This window comes from Notolabrus celidotus, chromosome 2 (genome assembly GCF_009762535.1).
Source record: "Notolabrus celidotus isolate fNotCel1 chromosome 2, fNotCel1.pri, whole genome shotgun sequence".
Classification (NCBI taxonomy): Eukaryota; Metazoa; Chordata; class Actinopteri; order Labriformes; family Labridae; genus Notolabrus; species Notolabrus celidotus.
Window position 1 is genome coordinate 21,964,185 of NC_048273.1, and position 22,104 is coordinate 21,986,288.

Sequence of the window (22,104 nt, forward strand, 5' to 3'; positions counted from 1 at the left end):
AACCTGCAGGTAAGATTTGTTTCAAAACTCAGGATTATTATTATTTTTGTCCTTACCCCAGCAGACGGCTGGATTAAGGCTGGATTATATGGATTCAAAGTTTAAAGCCAAATCAAACTAAACACAGTGATGTCAATAGTTATACCCTGGGCTCAGGTGTGTCTGCACCTGATGGGGTTAAACTGAGCTCTGGGCCCAGGTGCGTTGACCTGAACTCCCTCAGGAGGAAGGGAAGATGTGATGTTGAAGTCAAAGAGTGTCTCAGAGGTTGTAAGGGTTGAAAAGGTTGGATGTAGGTTTATTTTGAAGTATTAAACAGGTGTTGATGCTGACGCGGGGCGAGGAGCAGCAGAGTGTTTATTGGCTGCAGGGGTTGGCCACTCGGGCTGTGAACAGCAGGGCGTTGATGGTGGACTCTCTGATGAGCAGCAGGAATGGACGGTCGGCAGTGAACACCTCCCGGTTCAAGTTCAGAGAGCGCCCGATCGCCACCACGGCGGTGGCTGCTGCCGCCTCGCTGCCCTCCTCGTTCACCTGCCAGTCAAAGACAGGCTCAGTCAGGACGATCAGGGCAAGATGAGACAACAGCACTAACACACCTCTGAGTGTCTCATACTCCAATACAAACACATTCACAGGGGACCAGTTTAAACACTCAACAGTAAACAGCTGTCGGTGATGTCACAGTGTGTAACTGACCTCCAGGAAGGCTTTATGGAAAGCGTCTGAGATGTGAAGACCATCACCTCCGTCCTCCAGCATCCCTGAAACACACAGACCTTATTAAGGACAGATCACTACATATCTACACGCTGCTGCGCTCCAGAATAAACCAAATAATCTGATTACTTTTACAGAACGAGAAACATCAATCTCCTATAGTCATAACACCTGTTGAAAACATCTGCTATGACTCCTGGCTCTTCATCATGACCCCACAGCTGCATGACTCCTGACGAGTCACACCACAGGCAGCTGAAAACAGTCTGCTGCCGACTCCAGCATACAGGGATTAGCGACGAGTCAAAACCTTCAGATTAGCTCCAGATTAGATTATTAGCACTCAGCTGTGAGTCCTCAGAGGAGAGGATCCCTGAAGAGTCTGAACATGAGGACAAACATCAGAGTCTCTGCTGCTGCCTGTCAACATGCACAACACAATAAATATATCCTGCACTTAGACAGATGTGATTAAACAGATTAGATTATTTTGGATTAGATTAGGATAAATAAGGTTAGATGTGATGAGATTAGATAGGATTAGATTAGTTAACTTTGTTAAGTCTCTGCTGCTGCCTGTCAAACCCACGACTCGGGATTTATACAACAGCAGCTGAGATTAAACAGATTAAATTACATTAGTTGAGTTTAGTTCAGACTAGATTCAGTTACATTAGATTAGATTACATAAAATAAGATTAGTTTAGCGGAAATAAGACATAGGTTAGGTTAGGTTACATTAGATAAATTAAATTAACAATAGATTGGATTAGATAAGATTACACAGAAAGATTAGATTAGATTAGACAGATAGGTTAGGTAAAGCTACATTAGATTAGATTAGGATGATATGATTAGATTAGATTCCATTAGCATCCTTAGATTAGACTGGATTAGGTTAGGTTACATTACATTTGATTAGATTAGAGAAGGTTAAATTAGATAAAATCACGTTAGGGTAGATTAGTTAAGATTAGAATATTAATCCTCAGGACAGACAGACAGGAGGACTGATTGACATTGATGAGTGAGGCAGATGAGGCAACATTGATTTAAAATGATATTTAAATAAAAATAAAACAGACACATCTGAACTTTTTTAAATCCTCGGTGGAGTCCACAGTGATGTCCCGGTGTTCAACAACCTGATGAATGTTTGACCAAAGTCACTGTTGGACCTCTGAGCTGCAGGTGTGTGTGCTGTTTGCTGAGAGTATTGATTGAAATGTGATAGGCGGACCTGAACTCTTTTTAGATTGATCTTTTTATTTTAGATCATGTGTAATATATCTCTTCATCATTGAACTGTACTGTTAGTTATATCATACACCACCTTGTGTTCATTAATTTACACACTTAAAGTTTTAACTACCTGCCAACACTACTGTTACTGTACAGCTCTGACAGTGATTAATACTCGGCTTAGCTCCTCTGTTCTGCGTTTAAACCTCCAAGACGTTATATTTGACTCAATGCTCTCCTTTGTGACTCTTCTTCTGAATGGGAACTTTGGAGTTAGCTCTTAAAGACAGTTTCTTCACTGAGGTATCACTTCGATACCAAATGTGTGACCCCGCCCGCTCACCTGGCAGGCTGGCCTTGTCGGAGCTGAACAGGTCGGTCAGTCCCATCGCCTCCAGCTTCTCCTTCAGACTGAAACTGTCCTCTACCCTGAAGCGAGGGACGTGGACTGAGACGGTGGTTTCCTTCATCTCATCCATCCAGCCAGTGAGTTTCTTCAGGTCGAGATTATCCTCCACCTTTGACACACACAGTAAAACACAGGTGATTATCCCTGTTCCTGAATAACTTTCCCTATTCTGCTGGAGTACCTCAGGGCTCCGTGTTAGAGCCTCTTCTATATCTAAAGCTAGGTTAACCATATAAGACTCAGATTATGGTTTCCATCCCCTGCTGAAGACTCAGATTATCTCTGAGCCCTGGCTTCTGGCAGGCGCTCTTTGATTCTCAGTCCAGTTTAACTTTGGTAGAGTAAAATTTTTGGACTCTTTCGGATGTTCAGAGAAATAACAAGTAAGAAACAAAGAACTGAGACACCTGTGGAAACTATGAAGAGTTAACCCAGACAGAAACCCAGACAAAGAAAACAAACCTTCGGGTGTGTATCACAGGGAGCAGAGTCAGAGGCTTACCTGACTGAGTGGGGTGCCTCTGCTGGGCAGGATGATCACCATGGTAATATCGTCTCCTCGGTATGGCATCTCCAGCAGCTGCACCTGTTCGTCGGGGAAGTACTTGTACCTGAATTTGGTCTGCTGGTACATCATGTTGACCCGACAGGTGAGATCTTTGCTGATGTGGAAGTCTGAGCCGTACACTAGGTCTTTGTCGAACTTATTTTTCCACTGACCCTGAGAGACAAGAAACATGGAGAGCTTCAGGACACAAAAACATGACTCCTTCATTCCTTTTAATGGCTGATGCATGTGCGAACAACCTCTTCCTCTACGCAGATGATACCAGGCTTTATATTTCTAATGCTGGCTCACAGACTCATCAAGACCAGTCTGGACTTCTTACAGGTTTAAAATGAAATCACTTCCTCCTAAAGAGCTCCAACACAAACTTTGTTCAGTCTGAACATTTCCTCTGGGAGTGCCAGCAGAGATTCTCAGTCTGAATCAGGTTCAACAAGAACACACGTAACATATCTGTGACCAGCAGGTTTCAAACATTTCCTCCCATCCTCATCAAAGCTCTTCGCTGTGTGTGTATGTGTGTTTGCGTGGAATCTGCTCAGATACCTTGAAGTAGATGGTGTTGACCAGGACCAGGATAGTGTTGGAGTCCAGCGCCCCCTGTGGCAGGGTGTCCTCGATCAGGTTCTCTGTCTTGTTGGAGATCCATTCGTTGATGGTTACCCGGGCATTCTCTGGGTTCTCCTTCAGCACAGAACCAGGATTATTAGAGACCAGGGATCTTTAGTAATGAGCCCTGAGAGATTCTTGTGTGGACTTTTGTCAGACCAGGTTACCTTGAAGTTGAGCGGCAGCAGCCTGGCTCCGTACACGGTCTCGCTGATGTTCTGGTACGTCTCGTTGAAGACCAGGGATTTGTCTCCAAACAGGCGGTTTGCAGAGATCAGCTCGGTGGTCTCGTCTTTTTTCCTGTACAGACGGCAGTTGAGTTTGGCGAAGAAGAAGTGGACCCGATCAGATGTCTTCTCTTTGATGGTGTCAAACTCAAACACCTGCAGACAAAAACAGGAACATCAATTCATCATCTCTTCCTCTCTACATCCAGTCTCAAGTCTGTCTGGTTTTAGTCTCTGGTGGGTCTAGTTCTGGTCTTAGTGAGTCTTTCTATCTGTAAGTTTGAGAACTGATTTTAAGATCTTTCTGATCACCTTTAAAGCTTGTCTGGGTCTTACTCCAAGCTACATATCAGAGCTGTTGATGCCTATATTTTGTAGCCATGTATTTATGTTTCATTTTATCCAAATCCTTAATGGTTTTTTTTATTACCCCCTCAAGTTTTTAAAGGCAGCGATGAAGGTTTCTTATGGTGTCTGGGTTGATGATGTGAAGCTCTGTTGTTGGCTCTGATGGTTCCTCATGGAGTCTGGGTTACGAAGTTTAAGCTCTGTTGTTGGTTCCTCTGCTCTGTTCTTATGTATGTGTCTTCTCCTCTGTCGGAGCACCTTGTTTTTATAAGTTTGGTTATGAGTTGATTCCATAAATGAAACCATTGATTGGTTAGTTGATTGTTTAATTAAGGGGGCGATTCTGCAGCCTCAGGTTCTCTCTGACCTTCATGATCTGCTCCAGCGTGGATTCGCATGCACCAAGCTTGGTCATGGCGAACGCCGTGGAGATGCTGAGGGGGGACATGAAAATGTTGGAGTCTGGCGTCTTGCTGAGGGCCAGCTGTTTGTGCAGCGCCAGGGCAAAGCGGCCATTGGCCTTGGACAGCTCCCAGACTCTGGGGTTTGTGGACTCGGGGACTGGCTCGGGTTCTGTGGTTGGGTCCTCGGGGGTCTCTGGGTCCGAGTCAGGGCTGCGGTAGATGCAGTACGGCTCCAGCTGGAGATCTCTGGGTTTGGCGCTGCAGATGTCGGCATCAACCGTGAAGGAGATGAGAAGCAGGGACACCAAAACCAACAGCCAATCAGAAGCCCTCATCCTGGATGGAGAGCCAATCAGAAAAAATGTTGTTTTCTTTAATCGGAGCAAAGGACAGTGTTTCATCTTTTATCATCACAAACATCTCAGAGCATCGACCAACCAACAGATCAAATATATGGACACTTGTAAAATATACAAATCGCAATCATAAAATATAATTAAATGTGAAAACAGTACAGATATTCATCCTGAGCTGCTAGAGGATCTGATGAACTTCTTCAGACTGTATGAAAAGGGCTTTACAAAGAAAGCCAGATTGATTGATTGACTGATTGAGACAAAACAAAAACACACGGTGAGACACTCAGAGTCATAACATGTCTGGGAGTTCAACTTGAAACCCTCAAGAGCAGGACGTTTCCGTTTGAAGATCAAAGAGAAAAAAAAGATTTTAAACAACAAATAAAAAGTCACAAGAGGAAAGAGTATCTGCTACCAATACTCTGAGGGTCTACACCTTTAACACACACACAACTACACAACAAACACACCTGCACACTAACAGACACTGACGCACACACCCACACTGCACTTTGAGCCTCAAACTTTGATTTTGTCTTTTTTACGTCAGTTTAAGAAAACTTTTCAGACTTTGTAATCTCAAGTTTGCCGTTACCTGGCTGAGCCCTGCAGGTGTCTACTCCTCTGACGTTAAAGCTCAGTTAAAAAATAAACCCTTAATGCTCAGACGAATATCAGAGACGCAGACTTTAAATTTAACCACCATCATCAATAAAAAAAATGTATGTACTTTAACAATCAGGTTGTTTCCAAACAGATCAAACTGAGTGACCTGCATGGAGCTGTTCATGTATGACGTTAGTCAAATAACAAAGGTAACACTGAACCATAACAATGAGTAAATAATACAAATAGTTTAAAACCTGTGACAGAGGACCAGAGGAGGAAAAGCTTCACTGTATCAGAATAAAAACAAGACATACATATTCCACCTGAATCCAGGAGAGAGCTCCAGGAGTAGATTCTTACCTGAGCAGGTAGTGGAGCAGATTCAGACGGTTAGATCGTCGGTGTGAGCTGAACTCAGGTCAGTGTCCTGCAGAGCACTGAAACATCACAGCAACCTTTGAGACATTGATCGTCTGTTAGTCAACAGCTCACAGCTCCTGGAACATCCACTGCCACAGGACTTCCACCAATCACAGATCAATAACACAAACAGCTGCAGGACGGACAGCTGACCAGCAGAGGACAAGGCGCAACCTCCCCACTTCTACTCGGCTGACCTCTGAAGTCACACCCACAACTGAGAAGAGCTGTCTTCATCAGGTGGAGGGAGCAGGTTCAGCTGCAGGTTCATAATAGATCAAATCAATAATGATGTGAAATGGAGGAGCCTCCACATGAACGCACATACAAAGGAAGAGGGTTTCATAAAGGCTGTAACACTGAGGTTTTAAAGGCTCCATGAGCTCTATGAAGACACGTGAGTTTAAAGTTTCATGAGTTTTATTGTGGAATCATAAATATTTAAAAAATCTGTGCAAAAAAACATAAAAATTATTAAAAAAAAGATTAAACACAGAAAATATTTCATAAACAAGTGAAGACAGAGTAAAGCTGGAAGACTTCCAGAGACAAGCATGTCCAGAGTCTGAGCACCCAGATCACATCCAACACACCAGAAACTACAGCTTCTTACATCTGAAGTCTGAAGTCTGAGTCTGAGTCTGTTCAAACTGATCCACCCGGTACCTCCAGACTGTGGCTGGTTTCTGGGGTTGTGTTATCAGAAGAAATTCAGGCAGCTGACTGAGTTTTAAACTAGACACAATTTAAAAGATAAAAGTTTAAATTAAAGCGTCTCTATCCGATGAGTGGACAGTTTTGTTGTCGTCAGAAGAGTTTGGGCAGCTGTCTCAGGCGGCTCAGGTCCAGGATGTTTCCCACTGATCCTTCTGTCTGACGGCTGCTTGCCCTCACTAAAGATGGCCGCCCGCTGGAACAGTTCTCCTTATCCGCTGTGTGCGGTTTGTTGCTGTCTGCTAACAGCTGCATTTTGGGCTTCAGGTCTCTGATCAGCTGACTCTGTGGGAGGAGCTTGACGTTCATAGCTTCACCCAGTGGCGGGCGAGTTGACGCCTCCTGAGCATTGATCCCCTGCTCTTCATCCTCATCATCCTCTTCCTCGATCAGACCGTACCTCCTCATGTACTTCCTGGTGGCCATGGACATGTTGCTAGGTGACAACAGGGAGTTGCAGGAGGAAGCAGGACCTGGCAGGGGGGTGTGGCCTCCCAGAGACAGCCTGCTGAGCTGAGAGTCACTGAGGTAACGCAGGGCGATGGCGTTGGCCTCCAGACTTAGATCAACGCTGGCTCCTGGAAACAGAGTGCTGGCTGACGGCTCGGACACGCTCAGTCTGGACAGAACTGCAGCTGGGTTGATGGCCGCCAAAGTGCTGATGACACACACACACACACACACACACACACACACACACACACACACACACACACACACAGTGAGAACATGCATTGTGTTACTGTGTGTGAATAACCGAAAACATGCTAAGCTAATCACTCAGCTGTACGTCTATCTTTCTCCAGCAGAGGTCGCTAAAGAGATGATCAGGAATGTTTAATACAGAGTCACCGAGGTCTGATTTTAAGCTGTGGGGACATTAAAGACACCTACAGACAGGTAACCATCAGCTGAGCTCTCATGTGTGTTTTACCTGCTGCTCTCCACAGTTTGGTGTTTTCTTCTCTCAGACTCCGTCAGATCATCTTCATCCACGTTCACTCCGAGCTGCTGCAGCTGCCGCAGGGTGGCACTGACCACCGGGTCTCCACCAAGGCTGTGCTGTCTCCTCCTGGATGAAGAGGAGCTGGAGGATGAGGAGGACTGGGAGGAGTCAGGAGCTGCAGACAGGCTGCTCCTTCTGGAGTCTCTCTTCTCCTCCTGTTTACTGTCTGACTCCTGAAGACGACTGGTCAGCTGATTCTGAGGGTCAGAATAAATCAGGTTTATTTATCAACGAGAATCATCAGTGACATTAAAGGCATCATTGATCCTCTCAGGTACCTTCAGGTGCTGATAAAAGCTCTGCTGCTGGTCTGCGGGTGTGAACATGCTGACACTCTCTCCTAGGACCGGACTCTGCAGTCCACTGAGACTGGAACAGAAAGCCACCATCATAATCATCATCATGATCAGCGCATTCATCACTGTGATCACCATCAACCCTCATCTTCCTCTCTACTCTTCTTGTTGTTTAGGAACATCTTTGATCTCTCACCTGTGCCCAGCAGTTTCCTGATCTCTGATGTCACCATCCTCAGCTGGCCTGATGAAGGACAAGTCAGTGTGTGGGGCAGTGGAGGACACAGGGAGAGGCCTGGGTGAGGAGGTGGGGCTGGGGGATGATGTGGGCAGAGCCTTGTCCTCCTGATGAGGGAGGGGCTGCCAAGGATCCCCCCAGAAAAGACTGGCACCTGAACCAAAAAAAACACACCTGTGTGTCAGTCAACAGTCTGTCCACTAGGTATCTCTATAACCTGTCTCCTCCAGGGTTCCTTAACACTTTAAACTTAAATTTAACTTTTAAACAAGGATTTATTTTCCATCACGTATCAGACATCAGATTTAAATAATGTGGAAGGTCGCGAGAAAAACAATATCCACAGAAAACCATCATAACCTTATCCAGACTGTGCTTGATTCAGTCTTCAGACATAAATCTGTCATCTAAAATCTAAGACCACAAGTCTATAAACCTGGTAGACTCTTAAACGGAGCCCTCTCCAGTCTCACCTGTCCCTACTGCAATGCTGGCGGTGCTGCGGGGTGTTGGAGTGTCCACCTGAAGTTTCCCCTGAGCCTCCAACAACATCTGCACCTGAAAATATTCAGCAAATACACTGTTAATTGTCAGTATGCAGTGACCATGACAACAACACAAAGACACACCCCAACTGTGACCAATCAGAGGGCTCTGGAGCTGAATTAGTTTCTCCACTGAATGTTTAAAATGTTGTCAGATTTATAAGGGCCCAGACTAAATTAGTTTCTGCTCAGCTAACAAACCCCATCCAATCACAGCAGTCAGAATGAGAGGTGCATTATGGGTGATGTAGGCATGAGTATATGTGGAATAAATACAGGTTCTCCTGCTCTGATGAGGTTTTATAAAGAACCTGGGGAGGTCTACAGCAGCTTCTCTTCTCACCTGAGCCTGCAGCAGGCGTAGCTGTCGGTCCTGATGGAGTAGGAGCTGATAGGTGTCGGTTGATGCACCTCCACCCACCAGATCACAGCACTGATTCACACAGGAGGGACACGGGTAGGGTGTTAGGAGGCTGGGGGAAGGTGCAGGAGGACCTGAGAGGTGATTAGAGGGCGGGGGCGTGTGGTGGTGGTGGAGAGAGGGAAGGGAGACGGGACTGTGGGAGGGAGAAGGAGCTAAGTGGGTTGAGAAGTGAGGTGGAGAATGATGACGGGAGGGAGGAGTAGCTTGATGGTTTTCGGAGGGAGGAGAAAGAGTTTGATGATGGGAGGATGGAGACGGAGGGTGGGGTTTGGTAGGAGGGGGAGTTCTATGATGGGAGGGTGGTGGAGGAGTGTTGTGGTGATGTGGAGAAACAGCAGGTGTAGGAGATGCAGCAGCAGAGCGAAGAGCATGGGGAGGAGGAGTCTGACGATGGACGGAGGGAGCAGAAGAAGCAGTGTGATGGTGTTTGGAGGATAAAGCAGGGTGAAAACTTGACAGAGGAGGAGGAGAAGTTTGATGGTGTAAGGATGGAGCAGGATTGCTGTGGTGTTGTGAGGATGGAGGAGAGGCGGGGTTGAAACTGGAGGGAGGAGGAGTTTGATGACGGGAGCATGGAGGAGTATTGTTTCTGTGATGGGGTGAAGCAGCAGGTGCAGGGTGGAGGGTGGGGGAGGAGGAATAGATGGTGGTGCAGTTGTAGGTGTGGGAGGAGCAACAGGTGCAGGGCTGCTGCAGGTTGGAGTGAGGGGTGCTGTGGAGATGAGGATGAGGAGCAGTTGTAGGGGCTAAAGAGTTGGAAGCGGTGTTTCCAGTATGAGGAACAGATTGTCTGTCAGCAGGAGCAGGCATTGGAGGTTTGTGGGCAGAGCCAGGGTTCTGCCAGATGTTGGGATTGGAGGAGAAGCTGCTGTCAATCAGCAGAGACAGTTCAGGGACAGACGGCTGAACTCTGCGAGACTGAAACACAAACCATTGTTAATGTCTGACGTATCAGAGAATACATCACAGCTCCGCAGAGAGGACAGAGAAAAGGCGCAGGTGTCTTTAACTCCACCTAAGACTGACCTGTTGGGCAGGGAGGTGGGGGCTAGGGGAAGGCCGTGGAGACAGATCTTCATCCTCGACTCCGGAGTCCTGATCGCTGACAGACAAACCGGCAGCTGGATGGACGGCACTGAGGACACAGAGGGACAACATGAGACAAAACAAACGCTGGGCTACAACACGTCTGCTCTTTTTTCTGCAGAATTTGTCGTGCTGTCCCTTTGAACTGTTACCTGTTGAAGGAGCTCATGGCATCTCTGAACACCTGAGTTTGTCTGCTGAGATCCTCTGAACCCAGCTCACACCGCAGAGTCTGACCCTCCACACAAACCGCCTGCTGCTGGGACACAGAGCCATGTTAGTCCAAATCAGAGCACAGTGCTTCCCCAGAGAACCCATCAGGTGTGTTGTTACCTGGTACAGTGTAACAGATTGGGAGGCAGTGAGCAGCTGGTAGTCTAGCTGTAGACCTGATCCTGGTCGTCGACACTGGAAGAACTGCGGCGCTCTGTGTGTGGAGCCAAAAAGGACGAGGAGGAAACAGCCGCTCTCCGATAAAACTCTGAAACAGGAGAACTGTCAGACACGGAACAACGCAGGGGTGAAATAATCTGAGCAGGTGAGAGGACATACCTCTCCTGGAGGGAGGAGCTGAACAGGAACCGAAGGCACCAAGCCCACACCTGAGGGTTGTAGACATGTGTGACTCCGCTCAGCCAGCTGTCACATGCCAGGGACAGAAACGTTAGCACACAAATATCTGATGAGTGAACACCTGATAATCTGTGTGTGTGTGTATGTGTCTGCAGTCAGCCTGAAGTAAAGCTGAACAGTGATGGTAGAAATAATGCTGATGGTCAGGTGTCAATGCTGTGCAGCCAATCAGAGACCAGTATTCATGGTATCATGGTATAACAAAAACACTGGGCTTGTTTAAGGGTCAGATTAAATTCTATCTCTTGATTGGCCGTGTGTTGACTCACAGTCCGACCAGCGGCAATGTGGAGGCTTTTGGGTCAGACTCCAGCAGCAGGAGGAGTTTCCTGGTCTGGTCCATGGTTAGAAACCTGCACACACAAACAACAGCTCAGACCTGACCCGGGTCCATCATACGCACCTGGACTCTTCTCTTAGAGGAACACGTAATTACCCTCTTTGTCGGCTGGCGGCTTGCGGCAGTGGTCTGTTGAAGCTGGTCAAACTCCTCAGCAGAGCGGTGGGGATGATGGGGACTGACCGGACCGGCTGCACGTCCACACTGATGGACGGACAGACAAACGACCAGCTGAGGCTGAACACTGCAGCATCATACTGCTGACAGCAGACCACATGACCTCTGAACTTTATCAGCTGACCCAGATCCAGAGTCTGTCTGCTGCTCACACACTGCTGCAATGCCTGCCAAACAAACACACACAATGTGTAAAGATTTGGTATCTCACAGAAAGCTGTCCTGATTGATAAAGAGAGATCTGAAGGAGGGATTGTGAAGGGGATTGTTAAGCGCTGTACTCAGGGCTGAAAAATTAACACCCGCTAAGCACCAATGGCGGGTAAAAAATTAGTTTGCCGTGTAAAACAAAAACACACACCCGTCAGTGGCCGATGGAAAATGTTGTATTGCTTGTGAGGTTTTGTTTTTATACTTTCGACCATTTCTGCCGACTGTCAGGCTGCTTTGATCCTCATGGTGCTGGGCGATAATTCAATAACGATAATTATCGCGATATAATTTTTCTCAATATAAATAACAACATTTTCGATAAAAGTTCAATATAAATAAACATGTAATTACACCCCCCCAGCCAAATAAAATGGAGGGGGGGCCTTAAGCCTTAAACGCTAGTGGCCGCCCAACATTAGACAGTAGAAGAAGAGGCATTGAACAGCCAATCATGTCGCAGGGTGAGAGGGGTGCAGGGCTTAAAGAAGTTGGGAGCAGAATGTAAACACAGCTGAGACGAGGGACAGCGATTGGTTAGTTTGACACTGTGCTGACTCTGCCTTAACTATTAACTTAACACACTACATTAAATAAACTTTCAGGATGTGGGTAAAGGAAGAGCACAGACACAACTTCTGCTGTGCATTTCTAACATGTTTAATGTCCACCGCGAACGGAGCACCGAACGAGCGTGATGCATTCACAGTACTGTCGGAAACAACATCACTCTGCCTGTAACCCGTAGTAATCTTAAAGGGGAGAGCACAACTCAAAACAATACTCTACCAAACTGATACAGTCTCCTCTCCTGCACGGTGCTGCACGATGTGCCAGATGTTCAGTTATACATCGTCCTCCTTTACTGATAATGGTAAATGCTGGAAGTGTAGCAGATTCATAGCCCTGGAGGCGAGGGTTAGTGAGTTAGAGTCGCGGCTCCGCACCAAGGCAGAGGCAGTTAACCAGCCCCCTGTAGCCGGTGCGGGGCAACCTAGCCTACCTAGCTCAGCTAGCTTAGCTTCCCCCCACGGCAGATCCCGAGCAGCCGGGATGCAGTGGCTGGGTTACGGTGCGAGGGGGAAAGCATAGCCGTAAGCTAAAGAATCCCATGTCAGACTACCAACCGGTTCACGTTCCTAACAGATTTGCCCCACTTAGCAACACACCTGCTAAGACTGTAAAGCCTCAGAAGGCTAACACTCTGGTCATTGGAGACTCCATAGTCAGAAACGTGAACTTAGCAAGGCCAGCGGTGTTAGTCAAATGTCTTCCTGGGGCCAGAGCGGGTGACATCGAGGCAAATTTAAAACTGCTGGCAAAGGCTAAACATAGATTCAGAAAGATCGTAATTCATGTCGGCGTTAACGACTCCCGGCGACGCGAGTCAGAAATAACTAAGCTTAATGTGGGATCGGTGTGTGCTTTAGCTAAAACGATGTCTGACTCAGTAATTTTCTCTGGACCCCTTCCTACTCAGTCCGGTGATGAGTTGTTTAGCCGCACCTCATCACTCAGCCGCTGGCTGTCGGGTTGGTGTCCGCAGAACGGCGTGGGTTTCATTGATAACTGGAGATCGTTTTGGGGCAAACCTGGTCTGATTAGCCGAGATGGCATTCATCCTACTTCGGATGGTGCCATCCGTTTAACTAGAAACATGGCAGATTTTATTAGTTTAGAAAAGTGACAACCCAGAGTGCAGACCAGGAAGCAGAGCTGCAGTCCTACACGCTCCTCTGCGCTTCCTTTGGGGCCGTCTCCCAGCCACTGTTTATATCACATAGAGACTGTGTCTGTCCCCCGACTGAGACCCTTCTTGTTAAACAATCCAAACATCAAAGGAGTAAATCAAAACAATCTGATTAAAATTAGAACCTCGAATGCAGCTGAACAGAATAATATTAAAATTAAATGTGGTTTACTGAATGTTAGATCTCTGTCTGCTAAAGCTGTTTTAATAAACGAGATTATATCAGACAATCTCTTTGATATATTCTCACTAACTGAAACCTGGCTGGGTGAGAATGAATACCTTAGTTTAAATGAAGCCACTCCTCCTAGTCACCTTAATGCTCAAAACCCTCGAGTAACTGGCCGAGGTGGTGGAGTGGCAGCTATTTTCAATTCTAGTTTTCAGATTAACCCTAGACCCAAACTGGGCTGTTGCTCCTTTGAAAGCCTAGTTCTCAGCTTTCCCAATCCAGTTTCTAAAACAGTGCAACCAATCTTATTCGTCATAATTTACCGCCCTCCTGGCCCGTACTCTGAATTTTTAACTGAATTTTCAGAGTTTTTATCTAATTTAGTCCTCAGCTCAGATCAAATAGTCATAGTAGGTGACTTTAATATTCATGTAGACGTTGATAATGACAGCCTTAGCATTGCGTTTATGTCCCTGCTGGACTCAATTGGCTTCTCACAGGTTGTTAACAAACCTACTCACCATTTCAATCACACCCTCGATCTTGTTCTGGCTTATGGTCTTGAAATTGAGGACTTATTAGTCTTCCCACAAAATCCGCTTTTATCAGATCACTGTTTAGTAACGTTTGATTTCCTCCTAGTAGGTTCTACTCAAGGTAATAAAAACGTAATAACCAGGAATTTGTCTGATCGTGCCGTAGCTAAGTTCAAAGAGGCTATCCCTGCTGCGTTAAACTCAGTATTTAGTCCAACCTTAGCTCAAAGCTTGTATACTAGCTCCAGTTCCTCTCAGCTAGATCAGTTTGTAGATGATACTACAGGTTCTCTGCAGGTTACCCTAGACCTAATCGCTCCTCTTAAACAGAAAACTATTAGACGACAGAGGCTAGCTCCGTGGTATAATGCTCAAACCCGTGAACTAAAACAAAACTCTAGAAAACTAGAAAGATTATGGCGCTCCAATAAAACAACTGAAACCTGCTCACTTTGGAAGGATAGTCTTAATAAATATAGGAAGGCCCTGCAGCATGCTCGAGCTGCCTATTACTCCTCTCTAATAGAAGAGAATAAAAACAACCCTAGGTTCCTCTTCAGCACTGTAGCCAGGCTGACAGACAGTCATAGCTCCACTGAGCCATGTATTCCTTTAGCCCTCAGCAGCGATGACTTTATGAGCTTCTTTAATGATAAAATCTTAAAGATTAGAGATCAAATTAGTAACCTCTTACCTTTAACTAGTGTAGGACCCTTTACCAACAGCGGGATCATTGAAACGGCGTTAAAGCCAGATGTATACCTAGACTGTTTTTCACCCATTGACCTTCCTGAACTGGTTTCAACAGTTTCTTCAGCTAAACCATCGACCTGTCTTTTAGACCCAATCCCAACTAAGCTGCTAAAAGAAGTAATTCCACTAGTTAGCAGTTCTTTACTAAGTATGATTAATATGTCTTTACTGACAGGCTATGTACCTCAATCATTTAAAGTAGCTGTAATTAAACCTCTCCTTAAAAAGCCCACTCTTGATTCAGGCTCCTTATCTAACTATAGGCCGATATCTAACCTCCCCTTTATCTCTAAAATCCTGGAGAAAGTGGTGTCAGTTCAGCTCTGGGACTTTCTTAAGAGCAACAGTTTGTTTGAGGACTTTCAGTCGGGGTTTAGAGCCCACCATAGCACAGAGACTGCACTGTTAAAAGTAACCAATGATCTACTAATGGCCTCAGACAGTGGTCTTCTTTCCGTACTTGTTTTATTAGATCTTAGCGCTGCATTCGATACGATTGACCATCAAATCCTGTTACAGAGATTAGAGCAACTAATTGGCATTACAGGGACTGCTTTAGCTTGGTTTAAATCGTACCTAACGGATCGATCTCAATTTGTTCACGTAAATGAAAAGTCCTCAGTGCAGACCAGGGTTAGTCAGGGAGTTCCACAAGGATCAGTGCTAGGACCAATTCTTTTCACCTTATATATGCTTCCTCTAGGTAACATCATGAGGAAGCACTCTATTAATTTTCATTGTTATGCTGATGACACTCAGCTCTATTTATCAGTGAAGCCAGAAGAAACCAATCAGTTATCTAAATTAGTTGCTTGTCTAAAAGACATAAAGACCTGGATGACCAGAAATTTCTTACTGCTAAACTCAGGAAAAACTGAAGTGATTGTTATCGGCCCCAAACACCTCAGAGAGACTTTTTCTAATAATATAAGTACCTTAGACGGCATTAGTCTGGCATCCAGCACCTCGGCTAGGAATCTAGGAGTCCTATTTGATCAAGATTTATCCTTCAATTCCCAAATTCAGCAAATCTCAAGGTCAGCCTATTTTCACTTGCGCAATATTTCTAAAATTAGACACTTCCTGTCTCAGAGCGACGCAGAAAAACTAGTCCATGCATTTGTTACCTCCAGGTTGGATTACTGTAACTCCCTCTTATCAGGCTGCCCTAATAAGTCTCTAAAGATTCTTCAGCTAGTTCAAAACGCTGCAGCTCGAGTATTGACTAAAACTAGGAAGAGGGAGCACATTTCTCCAGTGTTAGCTTCTCTACACTGGCTCCCAATAAAATGTAGAATAGAATTTAAAATCCTTCTTTTAACCTACAAAGCCCTTAAAAATCAGGCACCCTCGTATCTTAAAGAGCTCATAGTGCCCTATTACCCCTCTAGAACTCTACGCTCCCAACATGCAGGCTTGCTAGTTGTACCTAAAATCTCTGAAAGTAGTATGGGAGGTAGAACCTTCAGTTATCAGGCCCCTCTCCTTTGGAATCATCTACCAGTCAGGGTCCGGGAGGCAGACACCCTCTCCACTTTTAAGAGTAGACTTAAAACTTTCCTTTTTGATAAAGCTTATAGTTAAGCTGGATCAGGCTTGGACCAGCTTTTGTCATGCTGCTATAGGCCTAGACTGCCGGGGGAACTGGCACACTGACACTGGGATCCTAGCTCACCTTCTTCCCCCCAACCCCTTCATCACTTACTTTAACTCTGCCTGTCCCATTAAAGTTACTAACCATAGACCTTTCTGGAGTCCCTGAGCTCCATTGTCTCGTAGACTCCTCTGAGCTGCCGTAGACGTCCTCCTGCTGCGGACGATCTGGACTCCAGCTGATACGGACGTGCTGGACTCCAGCGGCAACAGCTTCTACGACTCGTCTCATCACTATCACCTCTCTCTCTTACTCCCCTCTATCTGTCTTTCCAGACCCAACTCAGTCGAGGCATGATGGCTGTCTAACATGAGTCTGGTTCTGCCTGAGGTTTCTGCCTGTTAAAAGGAAGTTTTTCCTCACCACTGTAACTAGCTAAATACTGCGATGTGCAATGCTCATGATGGATTAAGGTGGGGTCAGACTGAGTCTTACCCTGTCTTGGTGTTGGGTCTCTGTTCATAATTTGACATAGTGTGGTCTAGACCTCCTATGTTTGTAAAAGCGTCTTGAGATAACGTTTGTTGTGATTTGGCGCTATACAAATAAAGATTGATTGATTGATTGATTGATACACAGGACACAATTTGATATATATTTGTTGTAAATGTAAATCAAATTGTGGAAATAACCTAAATCTGAGAAAAATAAGAACCTACAAACTAAAACTTCTCAAAAATCTAATTTTACACAAAAGACCTGCTTCCTATTAGCACCATCAGAAATGATGGATTCAAGAATTTTATCAGAAAACTGAATCCAGATACAAACTAACAACTGTCTGGCTTCTTCAACTTTCACTCAGGACCCAAAATCTGCATTTAAATTTAAACGAAATAATGATTTGATGTTTATCGTGATATTATTGATATCGACTGATATGAAATATTTTATCGTGATAACATCATTTTCCATATCGCCCAGCCCTACATGGCGCGCTGTACTTGTGTTGTGATTTGGTACGTTGGGAACGGTGTGACGTCAGCTACTGGAGTTCTATTCATTCCCTTTGCTTGAAGAAGCACGGCGGGAAGAGCGTTTCCACAAAGATGTGGCAACACATTCCTGGCGTGAAGCCACCACAAACAAAAAGGATAAACAAAGAGGCAGGAGACGATCAAGAAGAGGAACAGACAGCTAAACGGAGTAATGTCACTATACCACGTTTCAAAGAAAACATCCCAAAGGAAAATCCCTTTTCCTGCTGGTTAAAAGGAACATTCCTGTTAAAGCTGTGAGACAGACATTTGGTTCACTCAGTCAATGTAAAAGGTTGCACTTTTGAATATTTCTAATACATGATGATGCAGCAGTCCCCTTGAAATGAAGTATAACCTAATAAAATAGCAATAATCGAATTTTATCTGTACATGACTGTATTCTTTAAGTGATGCTTAAGCTGGATTCTCATAATAAAAACTTATGGTAAATATTTTAAATCAAATAAGGAAGTCTTTTTTTACTTGGCCAGTGAAAAATATTTTTGGCCGGTACATTTTTGTAGGTCACTAGCCAATGGCAGATGAGGTAAAAAGTTAATTTTACTCCCTGGCTGCACTGATTCATCAGTTAACTGATCAAAAGGTTAAATATCTTTATGATCTCTTTACTTCTCTTTTAATTTCTTGAGCAAAAAGACTAGAACTCAGGCTGTCAGGACACTGATGAGCATTTTCTGAACTATCTATCATTTTAAGAGTAATTAAAACATCAGTTGATTAAAAATAAAAAAAATTGTTTGAAAATTCTAAATGATTTTCCACGAAGCTTTAAAGCCTTTAACATCGTTGTGACATGATTACATTCATTCTTACTACAAACTACAACACACAGAGAGGAATCAGCTGCTGGTGACATAAACGAGATGTTGCCGTGACAACAGACGACAGCTACCAAGCAAACTGGTCATGATTTCGGGACCATTGAACGTCTTCAATATTTTACAATCAAACCACAAACTACGACAACCAGCTCTGAGTTTGTGTTTGACATCCCTAGTCGCTGCTGTCTTCACTGTCACTAAACTTCAGTTATACACAGAGACAATCAGGAATCATCACTGTCACTTGTACATGTAGGCACATTCACATTACATTGCCGGTGTAATTCCGACAGTTAAACACTGATTGCTGACACCTGAGGATGTGTTCTCCCTTTGTATGTCAGTTGTGTTTCACCATGTAACTGTAACTCCCTGATGAAGGACAGACGCGTCAAGTATACTTCAAAATTGTGTTCTACATTTAGAACTTGCCAGGTTAATAAAGTAACCCTAACCTTCTCTCTTCAAAAGAGTGCCAAGTTTTTTTGAGTTTCATACCCTCAAACTAAGAGCACCATCTTTTCTGTATTTTCTGTAGTTTTACTCTTTTTAAAATTCTCTCCTCTTCCTTGGTTTTAAATCAGTTTAACCATGTTGGAATCACTTCTGAACAGTCTGGGTCAGGCTGGATTTAAACCTGAGCACCTGATTCAGAGCCAAGATGCTGACCTCTGAGCTGCAGGTGGGGTCACACTCACCTTAAAGCAGTGATGCAGCTCAGCCTCTGATTGGACAACAGTGTCAGATGTCTCACTCTGTGAGGAGAACAAACAGGGAACCAGGACATCTCCAGGCAGCAGAGAAGAGGGTGTCCTGCCTGAAGATCCAGCCTGGTCCCGACCCGGATCAAACCGATCCAGGGTCACTGTGACTCCTTCCTCGTCTGGTCCACATGCACACACACACACACAGAGAACAGGAGTGAATATAAATGATGCACAAACAAAAGCAAATCAGTGTTGAGAGTGAGCTGGTAGTGACCTCTGACCTGCATCCACAGACACTGATCCCAGGAAGAAGCAGAGGAGGCGAGGCTTGTTGCTCTGACGGGCGTGACGCTGAGCCAGACGCAGAGCTTTCTCCATCAGCACCAACCGAGGCTTCCTACACACACACACACACACACACACACACACACACACACACACACACACACACACACACACACACACACACACACACACACACACACACACACACACACACACATGAATATAGTGATGAATATTCCTTACTCTTACCTGCTGTATTTTAACTCACTGGTCCACCCCAACTCCTAACAATAACTATACCACTGGTGAGGAAAACTCCAGGTAGTGTCGGAGGGAGAAGTTTTACCATGTGTGTTCAGATAGCAAGACATTTGCATGAGTTTAGTGCATGCGTGAATACAGCTCAAGCATACCTGCGAGCGCAGAGCTGGAGGCGGAGCTTCTGTCCTGCAGGGCTGCCATCCCACAGTGCTGATCTTGACTTGGGGAAACTCAGCGGAGTGAGAGAATTCATCGAGCCTCTGTTCAGAAACAAGAGCAAGAAAATGTGGCATTAAAGGAACTACTGTGTGTCTACATTAAAGTAAACCGACTTCAATGTCAATATACATCAGTCCATCATTTCTTGTATCTACTGAAGCTTTAAACAACCCGTATTCTAAAAGAATTGGGATGATGTGTAAAGTGTTGATAAAAAAGATTTTGATGGTTTGTAAAGCATTTAAAGTTCATATTCAACTGCAAATAGAGCAAAGACAACATATGAAATGTTGTTGTTTAATGAAAAATATGATTTCTCATTTTAAATTTTATTCCAGCAACATGTTTCGAACAGCTGGGACAGGGACTCCTTTGTTGTATTTTTAGTTTCTGTCTCATGATTTCTGGGTGACAAGTCTGGACTGCAGACAGACCAGTTTAGCACCTGGACCCTTCTACTACAGAATGGTGTTATAATATGTGGAAAATGTGGTTTGGCATTGTCTTACTGAAATATGTAAGGTCTTCCCTGAAAAGAGCATTGTCTGGATGGCAGCATGTGTTGCTCTTAAACCTGTGTATATTGTTCAGCATTAATGGAGTCTTCACAGATGTGTAAGCTACCCATGTCATAGACTCCTATACGTTCCCATACATCACTGGCTTTGAACTGTGAGCTGGTAACAAGCTGGATGGTCCCTCTCCTCTTTAGAGGGGAGGACACAGCATCCATGATTTCCAAAGAGATTGTCAGATTTGGATTCATCAGACCACAGGACAGTTTTCCACTTCCCCTCAGTCCAGCTCAGGTCCAGAGAAGTCTCTTGTGTTTCTGGATCCTGTTTATATATGGTGCTCTATTTGCATGTTACATTTTGAACCTAAGCTGTGCCCACAGAGGATGGTTTTTAGAAGTGTTTTTGAGCCGATACAGTGATTTCCACTACAGAGTCATGTTTGTTTTTAATGCAGTAAGCATCCTAACTTTATTGGAATAGGGGTTGTAAAATACCCACTCGTCTCTTTGATATTAATTGTAATCCTCTGTACCAGCAGTTTTAGTCAAACTGGTCTAGTATGTTTGGGTACTGAACTTTTAAGATGGAGAGTGAACGCTTTTGCAATTTTTTGTATCTTTCACATTACATCTGTGTATGATTTATCTGTTCTTATTTCTACACGTGTGCTGCTGTAACACCTGAGTTTTCCTCTAATGAATAAAGAGTATCTACAAAGAACAAAAAGCCACCATGCCTTGCGCTCCTGCAACACTTTACAAGTGTGTGTTCCCCGTGTTCGGGCAGAGTTCGGTAAATGATGATTTAGTTTTGCTGCTCCTACTGCTTAGAAAGACTTGAGATTGTCAGATCTTACCTCACTTGATGGCTTTGGCTCCATCTTAAATGAAAGACAGACCCCAGAACAGTGCCTGTGTTTTAAAATGCTGTTTTAATGATCACAATTTGCACTTTATTTGCAAACTAGTTGCACTTTTAAATTATTGATTGTTTCTACATACTGTCTGTATATATGCTCCATGCTGTTGAGTTGTGCTATTTATTTTGAGGTGTGCTGCTGACCTCTTGGCCAGGTCGCCCTTGTAAATGAGGTCTTGATGTCAATGGGTGTCATCTGGTTAAATAAATAATAATTAAAATAGAATAATCTGTGTAATCTGGTGGGATGATAGAGAGAATAAAGGGCATTCAAGTTTAAAACACACTTCAGACAGACTCTTCCAAAAGCTGTGCTAATAAAATGACTCTCAAACACAAACAGTTACTCTGTCCATGAGATAAAGAGATGGAAAGTACAGTAATAAATTAGTAAGTAATAAAAGTAGAGTATTAAAATAGATAACTGTAGCACTGAATAAAACACTTTCCCCTCAGGACAGTGTCAAGGTGTGACGCCCACATTAGGTGTAGTTTACCTGAACCCAGTTCGAGGACGTCTGCTTACCTTCCTCTGATGTTCTCTGGAGTCAAAACGGACTCAAACAATCCGGAAGGCAGAGCTGTGAGATTAACGGGGCAGCTCATCCCTGCTGTGGCCGACAAAGAGACCCTGATAGCGGGAGAGAAACACTGAGACACCGCAACTGACAACGTTAGCAAGCTTAGCTTCCTACTTGGACCACATCCGTTAACTCTGTTAGGTTAACATGTAGGTTAAACTCGCTTTGACAATACCCGGAAGTAAAGGGTCACCAAGAGCTTGGTAAAACTATTTCCCACAGGTTAAAGTAGTCATGTTTAGGCTTATTCCACCGCAAACCGTCCTCAGAAAACAAGAGTTAAGCGCTGTTTAATTATGGCGCTGTTTCTACGCTCCTCTGGCGGGGCGACTCAGCCAGCCAAT

At 44.7% G+C, this 22,104-nt stretch overlaps 2 protein-coding genes across 4 annotated transcripts; both read right to left on the reverse strand.

Annotated features, from left to right (window-relative positions):
• Positions 1-277: 277 nt before the first annotated feature.
• Positions 278-6,222, reverse strand: serpinc1 (serpin peptidase inhibitor, clade C (antithrombin), member 1). 2 transcript variants are annotated; one of them, XM_034676418.1, is made up of 8 exons: positions 5,856-6,222; positions 4,491-4,863; positions 3,716-3,931; positions 3,486-3,623; positions 2,874-3,092; positions 2,306-2,480; positions 700-764; positions 278-534 (listed from the first exon to the last, which is right to left on the reverse strand). In XM_034676418.1, exons 2-8 carry the CDS (start codon positions 4,860-4,862, stop codon positions 358-360), a joined length of 1,362 nt encoding a protein of 453 aa, XP_034532309.1. In that variant the 5' UTR covers position 4,863; positions 5,856-6,222; the 3' UTR covers positions 278-357. The 2 variants fall into 2 exon arrangements, with proteins under 2 accessions (XP_034532309.1, XP_034532317.1); XM_034676426.1 differs by lacking the exon at positions 5,856-6,222 and adding an exon at positions 5,482-5,524.
• A 95-nt stretch (positions 6,223-6,317) lies between these two features.
• On the reverse strand, positions 6,318-22,104 carry stil (STIL centriolar assembly protein). Of its 2 annotated transcripts, none has more exons than XM_034676377.1 (16): positions 21,706-22,104; positions 19,677-19,784; positions 19,260-19,375; positions 18,970-19,154; positions 11,294-11,541; positions 11,127-11,210; positions 10,777-10,863; positions 10,558-10,705; positions 10,377-10,483; positions 10,165-10,273; positions 9,058-10,056; positions 8,643-8,727; positions 8,128-8,323; positions 7,914-8,004; positions 7,564-7,832; positions 6,318-7,287 (listed from the first exon to the last, which is right to left on the reverse strand). In XM_034676377.1, exons 1-16 carry the CDS (start codon positions 21,783-21,785, stop codon positions 6,723-6,725), a joined length of 3,477 nt encoding a protein of 1,158 aa, XP_034532268.1. In that variant the 5' UTR covers positions 21,786-22,104; the 3' UTR covers positions 6,318-6,722. The 2 variants fall into 2 exon arrangements, with proteins under 2 accessions (XP_034532268.1, XP_034532276.1); XM_034676385.1 differs by having other exon boundaries at positions 10,377-10,480; positions 21,706-22,103.

Excerpts from the sequence above, each read along its gene's own strand:
- serpinc1 (XM_034676418.1), bottom strand. The coding sequence starts at position 4,862 with ATGAGGGCTTCTGATTGGCTGTTGGTTTTGGTGTCCCTGCTTCTCATC. Across the intron at positions 3,932-4,490 it reads CGCTGGAGCAGATCATGAAG|GTGTTTGAGTTTGACACCAT; the intron begins GTCAGAGAGAAC and ends TTTTGTCTGCAG. Across the intron at positions 535-699 it reads TCCATAAAGCCTTCCTGGAG|GTGAACGAGGAGGGCAGCGA; the intron begins GTCAGTTACACA and ends TTTGACTGGCAG.
- stil (XM_034676377.1), bottom strand. The coding sequence starts at position 21,785 with ATGAGCTGCCCCGTTAATCTCACAGCTCTGCCTTCCGGATTGTTTGAG. Across the intron at positions 10,864-11,126 it reads ACATTGCCGCTGGTCGGACT|CTGGCTGAGCGGAGTCACAC; the intron begins GTGAGTCAACAC and ends GGCATGTGACAG. Across the intron at positions 7,833-7,913 it reads GCTTTTATCAGCACCTGAAG|AATCAGCTGACCAGTCGTCT; the intron begins GTACCTGAGAGG and ends TCTGACCCTCAG.